This window comes from Natrix helvetica (assembly GCF_964273705.1).
Source record: "Natrix helvetica genome assembly, chromosome: Z".
Taxonomy (NCBI): Eukaryota; Metazoa; Chordata; class Lepidosauria; order Squamata; family Natricidae; genus Natrix; species Natrix helvetica.
The window spans coordinates 121180093-121201514 of NC_138554.1; the positions used below are offsets into that span (position 1 = coordinate 121180093).

Sequence of the window (21422 nt, forward strand, 5' to 3'; positions counted from 1 at the left end):
TCTCCAGAACAGGAATAATTGTGGGATCCTTGGTGTCATCGGATCTCAGTTATTTTCCTATAAGCATTAACCAACTAGATAACAATATCAGTGTTAGAAAAGTGTTGGGTTTTCTCTCTGTTTATATACTAGTGGTTTGCCTTGTCAGTGTTGGTGCAAGTGTTGGTGCAATTGTTTTCTTTTTGGTAGTTTCTTGATGTTACCTAGTTGGGTAATGAAATATTTGCAAGAAAACAAACACGTTCAGAGAGCACCAGAATTCCTACAGCTCATCCCTCAGCTACAAATATTCTGTTGTATTGATAGAAATAACTTTTAGAAAGGCAACTTTCTAGGAATATGTGGACATTTCAAAATCTAATTTGCATTCATTTCTCATCCAATCAGCATAAATCTGGTTGCAATCAGAATTGGCTCCCAACTAATTACATCAATATACCAAATTACAAAATGGTGTACTGTGTTGCAGACACTTTCTGTACTAAAAAGTATTTGAACTTGGTTTCTTTTTTCAGTGTCTGTATATAGACTAAATGAGACTTCAAAATTCATCAATTAGGAATAAATAATCCAAGAACGAAACTTAAACTAGAGAATAAAACTTGAACAATAATGCAGATTAACATGATATATGCATTTTGTCATCCCAGGATTGCTGTCTACAGATATCTTGTAACACCCTTGATGTCCTCTGTACATAGAGTATATTAGTCAGTAATCACCATCACTTCTAAACATCCAGGACAATTGCAAAGTTTAAATAACAGAAGATAAAATCATTATAAAATTATATGCCATTTTTCTTTAAACTTTATCCCCAAATATCCCCAAGTTTTGTTGTTACAAACTTTACCCTGCACTTCATTCAAAGAGTTCAATATAAATTTACAGTAAAATTATAGTACTATAAGAATAGGTCATTGCTTACTTAAAACATACTGTACTTTTTGGAGTATAAGATGCACCTTTTTCCCCTAAAAAGAGGGTGAAATCTGGGTGCCTCTTACACACTGAATACAGAATATTTGGCCTTCTGAAACCCCGCCCCATGCAACTTTTTTTTTTTTTTTTTTTTGCAAAAATTGACATGCAGAGGATTTGGGAGGCCTTCAAAGTGCTCCTGAGGGCTGTGGAGGGAAAAAAGCAAGTGAAAAATTGGGCCGTTTTTCACAAAAATGGAGCTGTTTTTGCCCTTCCAAGCCCCCAGGAGCACTCTGCAAGCCTTCCAAACTCTGTGCAGGCCCCGTTTTTTGCAAAAAAAAAAAAAAAAACCTGGCTGTTTTCACAAAAGAGATCTTTTTTGCTCATTTTTTGCCCTCCCTGGCCCCTAGGAACACTCTACAGGCCTCCTACACCCTCTGCATGTCCTGTTTTTTTGCAAAAACACTGGCCCATTTTTGCAAAAAAATTGGGACATTTTAACGAAAAACTGGTTGTTTTTTTGTTCGTTTTTTGCCCTCTCCAGCCCCCAAAAGCACTCTACAGGCCTCCCACACCCTCTGCACACACCCCTTTTTTTTTTTTGCCATGCCCAGCTCCCAGGAGCACTTTGCAGGCCTCTCAAACTCTCTGCATGCCCCCTTTTCATAAAAAACAGGGAGTGCAGAGGGTTTGAGAGGCCTGGAGAGTGCTCTTGGTGCGTCTTATAGTCCGAAAAATAGGCTGGAAAAACTCACCATTTCACTTCCTAAACTATAGGGACAGTTGCAAAGACAGGACTTCAACTAAAAAATCCCTCCTTTGTTCTGGTAATCTATTAGCTTTTGATAGGAAATACAGATAGTATGAAGTTTTTGTATGATAGTAAACACTTGTTTCTTAAGAAATATCATACCAAACCAGCTGATGCTCCCCAAATGAATTGGATTGAAACCTTGAAAACCCCTAGCTAGTATGGCTGATAATTAATGGTTATATGAATTATACCCAACATATCAAATGGACTACCTAGGCAAAACCAAAATATTGAATTATGCTTGGAAACACACAGGGACCTTCCAGAATTGAAAATTTTCTCACTGCTCCCTGCAAATATTCTGGCTGTTCAGTGAATATAGAGAGTATGTAAATTCTGGTTCTTCATTTCTCCATAAAAATATAAAAAGAGAAGTTTCTAAGTACCTGTGTTATGGAATACTATGTTCCATACTAAAATCAAAAGAACTATCAGTTACAAAACATGATTATATGGACTATATAGTTTGTAATCTCACTTAGTATGTATATATGTGTGTTATGTATGAGTATGGGTAGATATATACTTTCTTTTGAGAGCAGGCAACAGACTTTCATTTTTAATGTTGACCAGTGAGATCACAGTAAAAAACGACAATAAAGATTATCTTCATTTTTTTGGCCATGTTGAGAACTGGTCCTGTTCTTCTTTACTCCATATTATGTCCATGATAAAAATAATCTGTGTGTTTTAATATACTGTAACTAGATTAATATCTGGAGTTCCTGCAGCTTTGCTAAAATAAGGTGATGATGCTTTAGTTTTCAGAAAGAGTTTTCATTTGAAGATAAAGAAGACTTTTCAAACAGCACTAAAGATATTGATGCCAGCCTTTTAGCAGTGTTACCAAAAGGTACGTACAAGGCTTGTAATAGTTATGTTTCTTTATAAACAGCATCATAATATATGTACTATAAGACACTTAATCTTGGAAGAAAATTTATTTCAGTCCATGCTAAATGTGACAAAGCAGAATAAACATTAAATATATGCTCTTCCAACAGTTCATTTTTACCACCCAAACAATGAAACTTGAATATCCATCAGCTATTTGATATGAAAGCATTGTTTGGGTGCAAAAATTGAACTTGGGAGAGCATTTATTAGATGTTTATTCTGGCATGTCATATTTAAGCTGTAAAGGATATTTTAATCATAAATTATCCTTAAAGCAATTCGAGTTTTTTAATATCTGCCTTCAAAGTCAATGTGTAATTGCAGTTGTTTAAAATCATATGTCTTGTTTTGTTCAATGACTTGCATCCAATGAGAGTGAGAAAGGCGGGGGGAGAGGGAGACTGTGGGAAGAGAAATTGGAACAATTTGTGAGGAATTGGAATTAGAAAAAGTGTGCTGAATATACCTATTTCATGTCTTAAAACCCTCCCAACTTTCATCCCACATACAAATTTGTAGATTCCATTCAGAATGGAGACATTGAGTCTTCTGTGCAGAAATTTCTCACCTTTGGTCTAAATCAGGGGTGTCCAAACTTGGGAACTTTAAGACTTGTGGACTTCAACTCCCATAATTCCCCAGTCTTAAAGTTCCCAAGTTTGGACACCCCTGGTCTAAATGTTCACCCTGAACTTCAGTGTGTAGCTACATATACAGATAACATTCAGATGTGACTCACGCTGCTTATTATAGAAGAAGGCAATTGTTGTTTTGCACAGGTGTAGATGATCAGACTGTAATTTCCCTTAAGTACAGCTATTCTGTCTTTGAATATTTTGACTGTTCTGGCTAAGTGTTTGTTACCACATTGCTTCCCTTAAATGATTGAGGTTGTCATTGCAACAGGAACTGATCACAGGTGGAGCAATAGCAATAGCACTACAGTATATACTGCTTCACAGTGCTTTACAGCCCTCTCTGGTTTACAGAGTCAGCATATTGCCCCCAACAATCTGGGTCCTCGATGCATTAAAAAATGTCCATAGGCTTGTTTATATGATTTTTAAAGTAATTTTTCTTTCTTTTGGACCATTTTAAGATATCATTATTAAACTATACTGTATGCCTTTCTCTTGTGACTGGAATTACAATAAGGCGTTCAATTTTGCTTTTAAAATAAATTGAAAAATACAATCCCGAGATCTGTATCTAAGAGGAAACCTTTTATGCCTTAAGAAGCTTCTGCCAGATATTTGTTCCTTAATTATAATAGGAAGACTGTTCTTTTCTGTAATTTATAGCTCCTTGAAAGGCAATGATGTAGGCCAAAATATGCTTTGTCTTTTATTACTTTGATATATTTGTGGTGTATTTGGGATATTCTTAGGGCCTGCATATCTCAACTCTTGAAATGTGTTTGTTGGGTTTATTAAACGTACTTTAAACAACATACAGCTTTTAAACAAAATGATTTTTAATGGAATATATCTTAGCATGACCCAGTTTATATTATGGAGGCAGCATGCTAAATAAAGTTGCTGCTGACATTCTGCATGCAAAATCCATAAAAGAAAAGGATTTAAGGAAATCTGGGACAGATCATTACTAAGGCACATACTTTTAAAATGCACCTTCCTTCTTTTCTAAACATTCTGTTAAATTGCGGCTTGATTGGGCTAACATTCTGCAGCTCCCATGTGCTGGCTGGGGAATTCTGGAAATTGAAGTCCACATATCTTAAACTTTGCTAAGGTTCAGAAACACTGAGCTAAACTTTAAATTACTTACCATTAGTAGAATTGTGAAAAGAGTAAATAGGTGACTTGCACTAGTGTCATATACACTGCAGAATGTACAGAAAAAAATACCATTGAATGTGTCTTCCAGGCAGGGATGTGCGGTCAGGGGAGGCAGGGGAGGCAGAGCCACACCGCTCTCATCATGAAAAGAAAAAAAAAAGGGAAAAGGCACACGTGGTCCCATTCCCTGCCTTCCTGAGTCAACATGAAGGGGACCACGGAGCGCACTCCGCCGGCTCACGCTCTGCTGGCTTGCGCTCCACGGTCCTCTTCATGTTGACTCAGGAAGACAGGGAATGGGACCACGTGTGCAGGAGGAGTGCGCTCTGCAGTCCTGTGGTTCGCGCTCTGCGGTCCCCTTCATGTTGACTCAGGAAGGCGGGGAATGGGACCATATCTTCAGGAGGCTGAGGCAGCCTCAGCCTCCTGCAAACGTGGTCCCATTCCCTGCCTTCCTGATGATGTCACCAGCCATAAACCTCACCGCACGTCACTGCTTCCAGGAATTTATAAGATCTTCTGTATATCTTTATATGTAAGCCGATGTGATTTTTACTTATATGAACATATTGCAAAAGCCTATGTACTAACTTGTATTGACACTAGAATTAAAATATATTAATAATTCTCTATGTAGATAGGATCTAAATTAGGTAATTGATACGACCTCTCTGGAATTTAAAGCATGGAAAATGTGTAGCCCTAGATAGATTAGTGTGTGCTATTTTTATCTCAAGTCTTGCTCAGAAAAGTTTTGGGAACTATTCTTAAGACCATTGCTTTTATTTTGGCCTACAAAATTGCATCGTATTTGCCTGTAGCATAGTACTCAGTGCAAACTTTGCGTTACTGCATCTGTTCTTCAGTGACTCATTTCTGAGTATGGATCAATGACCTTCAGACATTAGATCATATGAAGAAGGAAAGTCCATGTAAGTTAGAGGGTAAAAAAACATACTTCACATTATTTCTGAAGTTTCAGTATGGTTCCACGGATAGCACATTAAAAGAAATGTATGCTCTGATCATAACATCCAGTTTTGTATTAAAGGCTAGAACAGTGTTTCTCAACCTTGTCAACTTGAAGATGTCCGGACTTCAATTCCCAGAATTCCCCAGCCAGCATTCGCTGGGAGTTCTGGGAGTTGAAGTCCAGACATCTTCAAGTTGTCTAGGTTGAGAAACACTTGGCTAGAATGAAGAGACTATAACAGGGGTGGCGAACAAGTTCGACAAAAAGAGCCAAAATTTTAAACTGTGAGAGTCAGAGAGCCACACCACGCGCTCCCTTTCGGCGCTAAACCCGGAAGTACGGTCTTGCCCCGCCCCTGGTGACGCGACGACGCTTGCCTGCGCTCCACCAGCTCGGCTGGGAACGGAGACGTTTCCTTAGCGGAGCGGAGCGCCTGAAAGGGACGCAGGCTCAGCCTGCCAGGCTGCCACCACTCCACTGAAGACATTGCTGAGCAGAGAAACGTCTTCGTTCCCAGCCGAGCTGGTGGAGCGCAGGCAAGCGTCGCGTCGCCAGGCGCGGGGCAAGACCGTACTTCCGGGTTTAGCGCCAAAAGGGAGCGCGCGATCTGGGTTTAGCGCCGAAAGGGACAAAATCCAAACTTGGCAAAGAGCCACAGTATACAAAATAATGATAAGAGGCAAAGAGCCACATTCATTTTGGCCGGGAGCCGCATGCGGCTCGAGAGCCGCGTGTTCGCCACCCCTGGACTATAAGTTTTAGTTTTACCCTAAATGTGAAAGCTAGTTGGATGGTTTTTGACCAGACACATTCTGTCAGCCCTAGGAGGTCAAAGGCAATGAAAAATCAGTTCCTAAAATGTTGACAAGAAGACTGCAGAGATTTGTCCAGGGAGTCGTCAAAAGTCAAGACTGATTTGAAGATACAAAATGATAGACTCCTCTGACCATGTGTCATTTTGATAATATTACTACCACTGCTTATATTGCCAGTGTAGTAATATTTATTTATTTAATTAAACTGATATAGCCATCCAACTCTGAGTATGGTACAATTTAAGCAATCATAATATAAAAAGTTATAAAAATATAGGAAATCATTTTTTAAAAAATCCTTAAAATAATTAAAATTACAGACCACAAACCACAAGTATAACAATCACCTGTTACTCATAACGAGAGAGCCGCCTTAAAATGTTTCTGGCTCCCTAACCTGGCTACATAACCATGTCTTGAAGAACTTCCTAAATTTAACAAGAACAGAGCTTACCTATGTTCAAAGGGCACAATGTTCCACAGACAGGCCCTATGGTACTGAAGTCCCCTTCCTAGTCCCCATCAAATGTAGGTCACTCTCAGAGAAAATCCTTAGCATGTCCTCTCTATCAGATCAAATGGAATGGGTTGATATAATCAGGAATTACCATACCTCAGATAATCTGACCCCCCTTCCCATGAAGGACTTTAAAGGTCAAAACCAGCATCTTGAATTAGCCTGGGGGAAAAACCTTACGGAGCAGAGGTGTGATGTGCTATTCTAAAAATCTTCTGTGGATATCTGTTATGGAACAAAGGTAATTCCAACAAATAGATTTTAAAGAATAGGTTGTAAAACATTTTGCTTTCATACACCAACATTGATATATGACTAAATATCATTATGGAACATTTTAGGTATAAGTTAGAGCAGCCTTTTTTAAACTCTGTAAACTTTAAGATGTATGGACATCCAGCTTCTCTGGTTAAGAGATTTGGAAGGTTGCAGCCTACACATCATAAGGTTGAGAAACACTGACTATTGATATTATTCTGATAATTAGTGGCTTGCAAACATTTGCATAATATATATCCTATGGAAAGCAAGAAAGATAAACTTAGCAAATAATTGGTAGGTGATCACTATCTCATTTCATTTATTAACAATTGTTTTATGAAAACGCAAGCATTTCTTTTTACAACTCTATTGTTTCAAATTTCTAATGTTTATTTTTTTATTTATTTTTTAGTTTCTGAATTAAGAAAACTCTTTGAACCAAAAAGGCAGGATATTTTAGAAATGAAAAGGTATTTCTCCATCTTTATGTTAAGCAAAGTATAAGCAACTTCCTTTTCCCTAGGTGACGTTTATGTTACACTCTCTTATTTTTATTTTCTCTTTTACAGGAAAGAGAGGATAGCTAGGCGTTTAGAAGGAATTGAGAATGATGTTCAGCCCGTCCTTTTGCAAAATTGCCCTGGGTTGGTCACCCATCGTTTGTTAGAAGAGGATACACCAAGATACATGCGTGCGACTGATCCATATAGTCCTCATTTTGGTAAGGAATACATTTGTGATATATATTCATGTTGCCCAAGTGCTATCCTAAGTTTGAGCTCCTAGAAGCTGTCATTGGCTAGGGTGTTATGAATGTTACTGCTTTACCTTATAAAGAATATCAGAGAAGGGGTTTTTTAAGATATTTTATCATTGGTTAAATTCAGACATGCCTGTCCATATGAGATATGTTTCCAAAGGATTCGTCAGTTCTCTAGCATAGCTACAGGTGGTTCTAATTACAATTACAATAGTAATTACAAGTGGTATTAAATACAATTACAATTACTACAAAATAGTAAGTTGGAAGGTACCTTGGAGGTCTTCTAGTCCAACCCTAGGCAGGAAATCCTACACCACCTCAGACAAATGGCTATCCAGCATCATCTTACAGACTTCCAGTGTTGGAGCATTCACAACTTCTGGAGGCAAGTTGTTCCACTGATTAATTGTTCTAATTGATTAATTGTTCTAAACTTATGACCACAATTATGACTGGAATTTTGGTTGTAAGTGGTTTTGATTATCAGTTGAGTAACAGACATGCCCAGACCCAATTTTTCAATGGTGGTCATTAAATAAATCACATGAGTATAAGTCTGAACCATGCAATCATTAAGAGAACCACATGGTTGTTAAGTGAAATCTGTTCCCCCAAATGGACAGTTTTTGCCATCAAAGAGCAAAGTACATTGGAAACTGTCAAAAAAAGTTGCAAGTTGTGGTCACATGACCCTGAAATGTGATCACAGAGATGTAGTTCAATGTTTTAATGATGGTCGGAAGTCCTTTATAGGCAACAATTTCTAAGAGTTATTAAATGATCGGTCTAAAATTGAAGATTACCTGTAGATAGTTCATGAAACTGCAAGTCAAAAGAGGATCAAAGCAAATATTCCTACTTTTTCTTTAGTGGCACATTGTAAATGCTTATCACCTCTAGCTCCACCTCACAGATGTTCTATCACATAGTTCAGAGAAACGGATGACTGTATAAGGACCTAGAAAAATCTGTTTCCATCAGCATCAAGGTTAGCCTGAATATCGGAAGAAAATAAAGCGTTAAATGTAGGATTGCAAAGCTGTGGTTACGTGCTAATTTTTAAAAAAAATACAGGTCATATTTAGAAAAGGCTGTTTTCTAACCTTAAATACTTAAGAGTTTTTAAATATATTTGTAAACACGTTGTTTGATTCTGAATGCAGTGGAAATCAGGGAATTCCTGACTCTACAGACATAAAATGTCTTTAAAAATGTGATTATAATGAAAAATCCAGTGATGTTTTTCAACCTGAGGGAGAGAAGGAAAGAATCTAAAAAGGTCCGTAACATCTTTAACCAAGATCCGAGGAGTTTCCTAACTCAAAAGCAATTGGCAGAGAAGCAAAAGGCTTGTATCCCAATTCTGTTAAGCTTTTCCCCAGATGTGTTACAACTAAAGTTCTTAGAATTTTAGCCAGCAAGGTCAGGTATTTGAAAGACTGTAGCTTCAAGAAAGCTGCCTTGCCTATGTTTTCAACTGTAGCTGTGGTAAATAGCAATGCTTTAAATTCAGATTACTTAGATTCTTTAAAGTCCAGCATACGCTTTATGCTGATGCATCTGATTCTTTTGTGTTGTTATAGGAAGATCAAATGAAAAGGAATTTTCAGATCCTCTGTTAGAAAATCAGCCTAGATCCAGGCATCAAGTAGAATCCACAGCAGGAAAATCAAAAAACCCTTCTTACAATCCTTTAGTCATGGATCCCCAAGGACTTGAGTCCAAAGCTGAGAGGATAGCTAGGTACAAGGCAGAAAGACGTCGGCAACTGGCTGAAAAATATGGCGTCTCCATAGATTCCGATGTGGATTCAGAGTATTCATCCAAATACACAAGGACAAAGAAAGACCAAGATATGTCTGAGAAGAAAGTATTGAAAGGTGGGAAAAAAGAGGAGGAAGGTAGAGATCACAGTTCTCCATATTCATTAAGGTTTGAAAATAAGGAACCGAGGAATGCTGCTTCTGAGTCAAAGGAGTTTCTTGAGCATGATGACAAAGTGAGTTCTCCGGAAAGAGAAAAACTCAATTTGAATGAAGGCAGTGAACCAACAGTCCCTGAAGCTGGCTTGCTCAAATACAATATACCCTCTGCATCAGAGAATTCCACAGGTTTCTCACTTCTGGGTTATGACTCTTCCATAAATGAAGTACCAAGTTCACCAAAGCAAACTCAGAGTGTTTCTCTTTCCTCACCAAAGCTAGGAACATCACAAAGCCCTTCTCTGAACGACCCCAAATTAGGGTAAGTCTGCTATTACTGTCATTGTTTACTGAGCTGCTTCGATTTATATGATCCTATCCAAAGTCTTTACAATAGCTCAATATTTGATCTATAGAGAAAAATGATGATAATAAAGGAAATGCTGATGAGAAGAAGAGAGGGGGCAAAGGGGTGTTCATAAGAGGCATATTTTATAGAAATGCATCTATTGTGCACTCAGATTTAATATTACTAATAATGTAGGAAAAAAAGGAAAGGGGAATGCTTCTAAAATGAGTCTTGAAAAAAGAAGCTGAAGCAATGATATAGAGAAAATCTTTCATGATTGAAAAGCTCCCTGAATGGAGCATTAGCAGAGAATGCTTGAAAACCCACTGAAGAAGCAAAAAATATGAATGGATACTTGTTTGTACTTCTATTGAGAGGGTGAAAAAAAGCATAAATAACAGCAAGCCCAACTTTGGGTTATGCAATGAAAGGTTTATAGAGACCATCTCTTTTTTTTTTAAGCCTTGTTGAGAATGAAAAGAAATTTGGGAAAAAAAATCAAATTAACACTTCAAAACATAACAATAAATAGTCCCAAATAATAGGGACATTTCACTGGAAGTTATTGCTTAAGAATATCTGAAGGGTCTATTTTTCCTCGCTGTGTCATATATTATACATGGAAAATGCATGTTTCATTCATTATCAACCATTTGCAAAAGTGTACTTAAGTGTTTTGTTTTGAGGTGAGGGAGTAATCTATACTTGAACCCTATTCTAGGGGATTAAAATAATTGAATAGTGCTCAGATTTATTAAAGCAACTTATAGTAGAGTAGTGAAGATACAGGTTGTCCTTGACTTAACTGAGCCCTGAATTATGACTGTAAGTAATTCCACTTGTTAAGCAAGTCATATTGTGGTTATGCCTGATTTTACAACATTGTTTTCCGTAGTCATTAATTGAATGCCACATATGTTAAGCAAATCCATTGCCTGCAATGACTGGTGTTTTTTTTCACCAGAAACTAGAAGTAAACACCAGTCCCATGACTACGGAATATTGCAAACGGCCATAAATGCAAGCTGATTGACAAGCACTCAAAATGCAATCATAGGACTGCAGGAGGGCAATTATTGGAATGTCAAATCCAGTTCATAAATGCCCTTTTTGGGTTCCAATGAAGTTTCAAACTGTTACTAAGCAACCAGCCATGTCACCTTTATTACCTGTATACTTATGGCCATATCAAACATTCAGGACATACAAAGTTCTGTATCAATGATGGCATTTCATAAAGTAGAGCAACAGACAAAATCAAGGTCAGGCAAAGGGTTTCCAGGTGATAGGCCAAGACTTAAGAGTTAGGAAGCAAAAGGTACAAGATTGGTTTGGGAAAACAATTGGTCCAGTCCCATGCTGCTGTCAGGCCAGGAAAGAGATGTATGCTAAATGAGCTCAGCCTACATCTGAACTTAGCCAGTTTTGATCAATCCTCATTGTATAACCTATATTGGAAAGTACTGAGCCCCCAGAATTCATTTCAAATACACTTCCAAATACATATTCCTTCTAAATAAACCTCCTAGGAAATTAAAATTAGAGAAAAGTTTCAACACTATATCAGTAAAAGAAAACTTTTGGAATAAGCTCTGGAGTTTATCACAATCTTTGAATGTTGATTCAAAGCATTGTTTCCTATATAAAACCATCAGTTGGGGAAGCACTACTGTTATAACATTAATTACTCCATATAAGTAGTTTGGATTCACATTATCTTTTTATTACTTTATGGTTACCTAATATAAAATCTGTAGAGTATGTTCAAACAACTTTATATGACTTTTATTACGCTTTCAGCGATAAAGCAAAAGTGCTAGTTCGTAAAACTGACAATTATTTTAGATATGCTTCTTCCATTCAATTTATTAAAAAATTCTAAACCAATGAATTACTAAGAAAGTAAAGCTATAATCATAGATTTTGATTTATACAGATTACAGTCACTGTCATTTTCTTTTTTCAAATATTTTAATTAAATTATCATTATAAAATACAAAATACGGTATTTTTCGGTGTATAAGACACGCCAAGGCTTTGAAGAGGCAAATTAAAAAAAAAGTTTTCGCACTCTGCAAACCTCCCTAAAACAGCCCGTTTTTTTGTGAAAATGGGCCCATTTTTAAAAAAAGGCATGAATAGCCCAGGGGGGGGGCAAAAATGAGCAAAAATGGCCCAGTTTTTGCTCATTTCTGCCCTCCCCAGCCCCCAGGAGCTTTCTAAAAGCATCCTACAAGCTATGCACGGCCATTTTGGTAAAGGGGCAGAGTTTTGGGAGGCAAAAAATGCTGTATTCAGTGTATAAGACGCACCCAGATTTTCACCCTCTTTTTGAGGGAAAAGGGTGCATCTTATACTCTGAAAAATATGGTATATAAGTAAATAGAGGAACATGAAGGAAAGGAAAGGAGAAAGAGAAGTGAGGAAGGGTAGGAGAAAGGAAAGAAAAAGAAGCATTGACTTCCCACTCTCTGTTGCAGTAAAATACTACTCTGATTAAAGAAGATAACATAAATATTTTCGTTTCCACATGGAAACAGCTTCTGAATTTCGTGCTTGATGTGGAAAAGAATGTAACTGACTTTGGGTTTTATAGATTAGATTGATAGATCTTTATACAAATGACTTTTCATATTATGGAAAAACAAAAAGTTGTGACTTGATACTAATGTCTTATTTTACTACAATAGTTATTGTCTTTTTCAGCGATGCCTTCCATAAATTCACTTCTATTTTATAAAATTGCCCTTACTCTGGGTAGTATTTTGTATCAGATCTGAAGATATCATTCCTAATTGCAATTTCCCCATTTCCTTCCCCTGTGTTTCATTCTCTTCAGTGTAAAGTTTTTCTAAAGCAGATTTTTTCCCAATATGGTCCTTTTTATATACTTTGACTACAAGTCTCATAATTCCCAGGGCTAAATACCTGGGAATACGTCAAATACATCTGGAGTGCACCACATTTGGAAATAGTTGAATCAAATTTACTTATCCACAAAGAAGATCTGGGCTAAGACAACCACAGTGGGAATTATGCATTCTGTTTCCTCTTTTTGTTATCACTACAGTCTCTTGTTTCAGCATTAGCATTTTGCCAGTTTTGTAATTTGAAAAAGTGTAGCTTCCAGATGGCTTTAAAAGTTAATAAAACTTAGTAAGACTGTGCAATGTCTGGATTTGAAGAAGAAAAGGTCATTTGATGTCTGCATTGGTATGCATGTTGCATCTTTGACAATTCCTAAAAGACATATATGATATAAAGTAGTGCTGATATGTGATACATGACGCACACCAAATTTCATTTTCACTTTTGTATCCTGATCATTGCACACGTATTGCTTACTTTTACCAATACCAGACAAGAAAAAAATAGTTGCTATGAGAAACTGGCCTAAAACATCTATTCTATTAATCTTATTAATAAATAATTGAATATGCAAATTGTTATTAAAAGATATAATTTTGTTTCAGTGTCAAGCCTTTTTTTTTTACATATCGCTGTTTGCTTTCAAGCAAGAAATGACAAAGGGGTCGATCTTACGCATATGTACTTAAATCCCATAAATAAAATTTATATGTATGAGATTAAATAAAATCTCATTTAAATGTATACATATACTTGTTATAATTTAGGTATGTGGGGAAGTGAAGAATATTCTGGCATTAATGCTTTTCAAATCCATGATATTTAAAGCTTTGAAAAATTATGTTTCTTAAATAAAATATACGTTAAAAATAAATATATTTTCTAATAAAGGATTCAGTCTAACTAATAATATAAGAGATTATAAGGAAATACTTAAGTTTTAAATTATCTTGTCTTGATATTTATAATTCCATTCCCACTTTAAGTCAAGGTATCATTTGTTAATTTAGTATTAAGTATTGCCTTATTTCTTCAGTATTTCTTATTCAGATTAAACAATATTTCTTATTAAGATTAAATATTTAGAAAAATATTTCTTTGTGAACTCTTCTATATCATGGACTTGTTCCAGTAGAAGTAATTTTTGTAGATGGATCTCTAGTTATGTTCACATATAGGATGTGTTTAACTAGGGTCAATAGAGGAGTTGAGTGTACATGTTTTGAATAGTATCTGAACATTTTCTGAAGTTCTATTTTCTGTAGTAGTACAGGGAAAACAAAATCCGATTGGTTTCTTCAGAAAGATTCAGATGGGGACACAACTTCACTTATCAACTGGCCCTCCAGGTATTCTACCATGTAGCTGTGTGGTGTAAATAATAATTGGACTGTAATATTTCCCTCTTTTTTTCTTTCACCCATGATCATTTTAACAAATGTCATTAATATTTATTGATGGCATGGAATCATAAATCACTGTCTCTAGTTAATGGACCATTTTGGTGCACAGTGTTCCCTTAGGAAATCCTGGTCACTCACAATTAATTGATGATTTGTTAATAGAAATTGCTCCATAGCTACAGTGGAACTGGCTAAATTTAAGCTTTTTTTTCAGTTTTATGTCATTAATTTACTTCATTGCCTTGCATTCAGTAACACTACAGAATAACAGCCTGTGAAATGTTTCAAGTACTAAATGCAGAAATGTTTCCCATACTGGGTTGTTTCCCATAGTATTTAATTCAGTAACTTTTCTTTATAATCATGGAAATCTTAATGCTTATATATAGATGAGTTATCTTCAGTGAAGGAGCCTTCATTGACTAACAAATGCTAGCAAGTAGCTATGTTTAATAAGCATTTAACAATTTCAATAAATATGTTTTAAAATTTCAGTGACTCTTAATCACAATATTGATATATTACTTCCAGAATCACAAGCTCCATTTTTAGTAGCACAACATTTAAGAGAGCCAGTTTGGTATAAGAGTTTGTGATCTCTAGTCCTACTGAGTTAGAAAACCAAATCAATCTCCCTGGACTAGTCACTTTTAGCTCTAGAAGAAAAGAAATGGCAAATAAGATCAAAATCCTATTGCCAAAAAACTGCAGAGAGTTGTCCAGGTAGCATACAGGGTCAAAGCAAATTTGCAGGCATCCCTTCTCCCCAAAAGGACACAAGATTGGGAAGAGGACATTGCCAGCTGAACTGACATTCCCAGTTGCAAGCATCTGGGTTTCAATTTTGATAATAGAATATTTGAATACATATCCAGTATAATATACAGTGTTCAGCACCTTATTTTTTCTGTTTCATAATTATTGTCTATTTTGGCTAACATCTTTCACAAATAACACATTTATGTATATTGAAAATATAATAGTTCTGTGTGCATACCAAAACTGAAGGTTTTCTTTCGTCTCTGTACAGAAATTTGGCATTGTTTATATTTGAAACAATTAGCTCTAATTAGACATATGTTGTCCATAATTTTAGAGTCATTCTTATCAGGAAAGAGATTAAGTTCCAATTCAGTGCTAAATTGCCTGTATGTTCACCAGATTCCTTTTTCAGCAGATTCTATTTTATATTCTTTTAGTTAAAAATAACAAATATATGGGAAGTTGACAAGTATGTTTACGACAATGCTTCAGAGCATTGATGTGACAACTAGGTTTCCCAAGACATTATGTGTCAGAAATGGTGGTTGATGGCTTCATTAGAAAGTGTTCCTACCTGCTAAGGGGGAAAAAAGGCAGTAAGATGAAATGGGAAAGGGAAATTCTAGGATGTTTCAAAACTTTACAGGAAACATTTTTACCATCCTGCCTCCTAGTAAAAAAGTGTTCTGTATTTGGGTATACACAGCAGCCATTTGATAAGAGTGTATATGACAAGCTGTCAAAAGTCCATGTATATCCACAGTTCTGCAAACATTAGAAAAGGGCATGTTCAACACATTTGAGAACAAATGCCCTACTTATTATTTGGGAGCTAGACTACACATTTAACTGTTCTTTATTTGGCCATATTGAGCTCCATATCCACCCTACCAAATTAACATTGTAGATCATAAAAGTTCAAAACACATTGTTTAGTGCATGAAAATAAAAATAGAAGTAGCTATACTGACATCAGTGACCAGAATCATGACACGAGTGGGGTGAAATTGGCAACAATTACTTCATGGAAAGATTCTCTGCGAATTCCTGTTTTTAACAATATCTAATACTTTAATGTTACTGTCTCTTCCCAAAGTTGGTGCATGTTTTTTTCTTTCTTTCTCCTTTTCTTAGTTACAGCTGAACCACTTTTTAATCCATTTTTCTTTCTTAAAGAGTAAAAGTTAGAGAGAAACTGGTGAAAGAGGAGAATTCTCGTGGAAGCCTTGAACTTCTCACAGACACTATGTCTCAAAGAAAAATTCTCCCACTACCTGTTAATGTTGTGCCTCTTCAGTCAGAAACATCTGCTTTCCATAGAGTTGCCAGTAAGCCATTTGATTTAGCCTGCCAACCAGCACATGGCTATGTTCAGGCTGCTGGAATTGCTCATTCAGCTCAGTTGGTGGCACCCGAAGAACCAAAAAGGAATACTACTAACAGGATTCCCATACAGGCCAGTGCCAGCTTCATAACTAGATTCCCACAAGATGCTACCATAGACAATGAGAAATGTCACTTGATTCAGAATTATGGATCACTCAAGGTTGATTATTCTGGATTGGAGGCTGAGAAAGAAAGACAAGCAGCTCGAGCTTCAGAGGTGCACAGGCAAATGAAGAGTAGAGAGGCCTACTGTGGAGAAGATGGATATAAGAAAGATTCAACTGTGAAGCTAAAGTCTTTGAAAGTTGCGAAGGATCTAAAGAGCTTTAAGGAGTGGATGCCTGAACCTAAGATGAAGATTCATGAGAATGTTGAGAAAACCGAAAAGATTATGTACCTTCGAAGTGCTAGAGAGAGTGCACAGCCCCAGGAAGAGATTTCTGCAAAACCCAAGTTCCTTATGCGCTCCCTATCGGATCACACTGGATCTCCTAAACTAGAAGTTTTCAGAAGTAAAGAACATGTTTCAAAGAACATCATGCAGTTTCAAAGCACTGAAGGAAAGCTCCCCAATGGTGAGGTTACTGTGGTTGATACAAAAGTTTCCGTGGCCCAACTCCGTAATGCCTTTTTGGAAACTGCTAATGCCAAGAAGAAACCTGAACTGTAGGTGACATTTTCTGGTTATTATTGTTATTATTACTGCTACTATTTAACTGATGTGAACACTTGCACGTCCTTGGCATAAACGGCACTCAAAACTCAACATCAGTTGCATTCTGCAGCACCTCAAATACCCAGTGTAATTTCCATCTAGTATGTTTGACACGATGTTGGCCTCCATCTTCTTCTTCATACATGCTTCTGCTTGCTTAGTGCAAGTTCTGATGTTGGGTGGCTGGAATGGAATGACTTTGTACTTTTTTCTGTGCATGGTTTTTTTCTGGAAGCATGCAGAGCGAGCAATAATGGACTGATTTGATGGGATGCTTACATTTGACCTTCATCTTTCTCTTTTCTCATTCTTCTTTTCTCCCTGTTCATCCTAATTCTTTGTTGTTCCCTCTCTCTCCACTTTCTGCCATGTTAAAAAGCGAGTCTCAGTGTGAGATGCAAACATCAGGTACTGATTTGCCGGGCAGTGCTCAAAGCGAAAAAAGGTCACGAAAGCCAAGGCGGTATTTTTCTCCTGAGGAAAATAGAAAGACTTCTGAGAGATTTAGGACTCAACCCATAACTTCAGCAGAGCGAAAGGAAACAGATCGGTAGGCATTTGTAAAGCTGAGATCACTGAATAATAGTCCATATATTGCACTTTATATTAGTAAAATAAATGTGACTCTTCAAGGTCTTTTAGGATTTCTTTTGTTTTTTAAAATTAAAGTTAAATATTATTCAGCCAGACTAATAATGCAGTTGGAGGCGGCTGATTTGGAGGGAGTGGTTTTATTATACATTGATATATATATGCACACACACACATGGACGTAACTACATTCTATTCCATATTAGGTACAGGAAACAGGTTGTCTTTAAAAGTTCAGCATGCATTCTAAGGTGAAAATAGTAGCTTATCCCTGCAATAGATTCAATCTATCTATAATGTTTTAAGCAATTTTTTAAAAAATCTGAAATCGGTGCTAGATGTAATCATTGGGGGAGCATTTTAAAGTGTTTTGTTTTTATTATTTATGTAATGAATTACCTTATTTCATTCTCCTTCATGCAACTTACATCTGGCTGGAATTGCTTGCGATCCTGCTTTCAGGTTATTTGCAATCAAAAGATTATTGCAAACTGAAACACTGTCTTATTTGTTGTTTCTCCTGTCTTCCTTGACATCAGGTGCCTTATCTTTTTCCTTTGTAAAAAGAAAGATCATTGATTTATCTTTTTCCTTTGTGAAATTTCCACAGGTCCACTTTCAGTCCAGAAATGGCATCTCCTGAAGGTAAGATTTTTTTTTGACCCATACTTTTTTCTTGACTGTTTCACTTTATTTTTGCTTATTGCATTTATATCCTAGTGTAATTTTGCAGGATGGGGTTGATGTATCTAACACAGGGAAGACATCCAGCGGTTTGGAGTGTGGTATCATTATTGTGTTGATCTACACAATTTTATCTTATCACCACTGTTAAGTAAGCTCTCCGTTAGGACAGCGAGTGTGCAGAGAAGCGTAATGAGAGTGGTATGGAAGAACACGCACAAACCAGCATACAGAGACACTGAATAGTATAAATAATAGTAGTTTACTATGTGGAAATATAGAGGTATTCAGAGTTCAATTTAAAGTCCAAGTCAGTCAGTCAGTTATCAATGTTATCAGTTAAGGAATGATCCTTTGAACACAGTCCAGTATCATATAATCAGTTTAGCACACAAAGTAGCTAACAGTAGCAAAAACACAGTAACTCATGATACGTCTAACAAGCAGTGTTTACTGATCAGCATCTAACAAACAGAGAGCTAACAGTCATTCTGGCTCCATCTTATGGCTGCTTGAGGTAACAGCAACCAATCACATTACAGCAGTACTTAAAGAAACAGTACTACCATCCTGGTTTATATATTGTTAACCCAACTGTTAGCTTACATTCCTAACAACCACAACAAGAGAAAGATGCTGTCAATGTGTTCTCCAGGTGGCTGGAGACTATGGCAGTCTGGGTGTAAGAGAACTGGCTGAAGGTAAACTTCAGGTAGTGTACAGTTTGGCGTGTAAGAGAACTGGCTGTTCTCATTTCTATCTTTCTTGGGATTCATCTTCAGCAAGTTCTCTTACTCCCAGACTGTCATAGCCTTCAGTCATCTGGAGAAGACATTGACAGCATCTTTCTATTGTTGGGGTGAGGAGATAGAATAGAAAAATCTGAAAATAATAAGAGAATAAATAATAGGATAGAACAGAACAGGAATATTGGAAGGGAACTTCCAGTCCAACATCCTGCTCAGGCAGGAAACCCTAAACCATTTCAGACAAAAGATAAAGTTGGATAGACCAACATAATAATGATAACCATACTCTAAACTGTATTAGATATAGTATCCACATCCTGCAGATTGCTATCTTCACGTCTTCAAGAGCCAAATGGAGGTTGCAACTATTATATATGTTGTTTGTATGTATGTCTATTTGTTTGTGGGGGAGGCCTGTTCATATTTTTCTTTCTCCTTGCTGTTGTCTGCCTTTTATCCTTTTTTCCCCAGTTCACTGTTTTAACGTTCACTGATATTTAATATATAAACATCAGGCTATATTTCTTTGCTAGGTTGCCTGAGTGAAATGTTTTCCTAACCTCATCTGAATATAGAGATTGACTGGCAGGTTGCTGGATAGAAATTAATCTGAACATTACGCAAACTTCCTCTTGCCTTCATATGGATGTTAAAGCATGTGAACGGGGGATTCACCCCTCCAGTACCACATAAGATATAATGAAACATAAGGATAATATATTCAACACCTTGAGGGTAACTAGAGACGTTCTGGTCAAATAGGTAAAAGGTAAAGATTTCCCCTGTCCAGTCATGACCAATTCTAGTAGCCGGTGCTCATCTCCATTTCTTAGCCAAGGGAACCAGCATTGTCTGAAGGCACTTCATTGGTCATGTGGCCAGCATGACTATGCTGAGGTACACAGAACCCTATTACCACCGTAATGGTACCAATTTATTTACTTGCATTTGCATGCTTTCAAATTGCTAGATGGACAGGAGCTGGGGAAACAACAGGAACTTGTCCTGGGTCTCAACATGTCAACCTTCCGGTTGACAAGCCCAGAGTAAATGTATATTTTCAAAAACACCTGTTCTGAAAGCAAAGAGAAAGAAGGGAGAGACTTAATTTTCAGAGAGGGAAATGTGGACATTAGAGGACTATGTAGGAGACAGTGCTTTTATACTATAGCCCTCAAGAAATGCATTCTTCTTTTAACTTTCAAGAGCAAATCAGACGGGCCAGGTCTTGTTTCTTCGTTGGTGTGGTAAGACAATTTTTGGAACTAAAGTAAAGGATAACATCAGAGAGGTCAGTGTCTAAGGGCTAATGAATAAATCAAACAGCAACTCTAAAGGTCACATCTGGTCTCAACGTGTGCAAACCTGCTGCAAATGCAGGCTGCCCTAGATGCTCTCAATTTTTGGAATTAATAACAAAAGGTAACGTGAAAACATCCTGACTGCTGCAGTTTTAAATGCTTTGCCTCTGGGTACATCTGGTAATAAACTTCAATAAAATTTAAAGATCGGTTGGAAGATAGAGGTATAGGGCAGAAAATAGATTGTGTTGAAGCATTGCCTGTTTATCAGCCCCACGGTGTCTTTCTTCCTGAAATAGCTGGAGAAGACTTTAGGATGGTGTTTCAACTTATAGGCAGAGGTTGCCAGATATGCTTAGATGTTCAAAGCCTCTCTGTCAGCCCTACAAGATAATCCAGATGAAGACACTGATTCTCTATAGGAAGAGTAGAACTCTATTGAAATAGGTTATAATAAAAGAATATTGCAAGAGTTCCCATGTTTTCCGTTTTGTAGTCTAACAGTTTTTCTTTTTCTTTTTCCAGTATTTTCCCCTGCCTGAACTTAATATAGATTGTCCTAACAGCTTCTAGTTGCCTTCTTAATGGTCATCTCTATGACTCCATACATTCTGTAGAATCTGTGGGTTTTCAACCGGTATCAATGCCATTCATTCATCAAGGAACCAAATGGATGGTGTTTCTTGTGATTGCTAGTTATTACTGTAATAAATCTTTGTCATAGACTGATGACAAATGATGGGGCTTACCTATTGAAACTTGGGGCCTCCATTATAGGTATATGTTGTGGAGAATCAATTTAGATTGTCTGCCCTAGAGCCTAATACATCATTTTTTCTATAGATGAAGAGAAATTAGATGAAAGAGCTAAGCTGAGTGTTGCTGCAAAAAGATTGCTTTTCCGAGTAAGTATCTTGTTTTTTCTCAAAAGA

At 36.8% G+C, this 21422-nt stretch overlaps 1 protein-coding gene across 9 annotated transcripts in view; it reads left to right on the forward strand.

Moving 5' to 3' along the window:
• The window catches only part of SVIL (supervillin), a 174945-nt gene that overhangs the window by 101006 nt on the left and 52517 nt on the right, over positions 1-21422 (forward strand). For 6 of the 9 annotated variants that reach the window (XM_081932203.1, XM_081932197.1, XM_081932199.1 and 3 more), the window contains 9 exons: positions 2497-2588; positions 7410-7467; positions 7567-7718; positions 9344-10004; positions 14165-14248; positions 16241-17116; positions 17545-17715; positions 18367-18401; positions 21334-21395. In XM_081932203.1, coding sequence (XP_081788329.1) covers positions 7460-7467; positions 7567-7718; positions 9344-10004; positions 14165-14248; positions 16241-17116; positions 17545-17715; positions 18367-18401; positions 21334-21395 — 2049 coding nt within the window. In that variant the 5' untranslated portion in view covers positions 2497-2588; positions 7410-7459. The remainder of the gene's footprint in view (positions 1-2496; positions 2589-7409; positions 7468-7566; positions 7719-9343; positions 10005-14164; positions 14249-16240; positions 17117-17544; positions 17716-18366; positions 18402-21333; positions 21396-21422) is intronic. The other 3 variants (XM_081932198.1, XM_081932200.1, XM_081932204.1) reach the window with 3 other exon arrangements.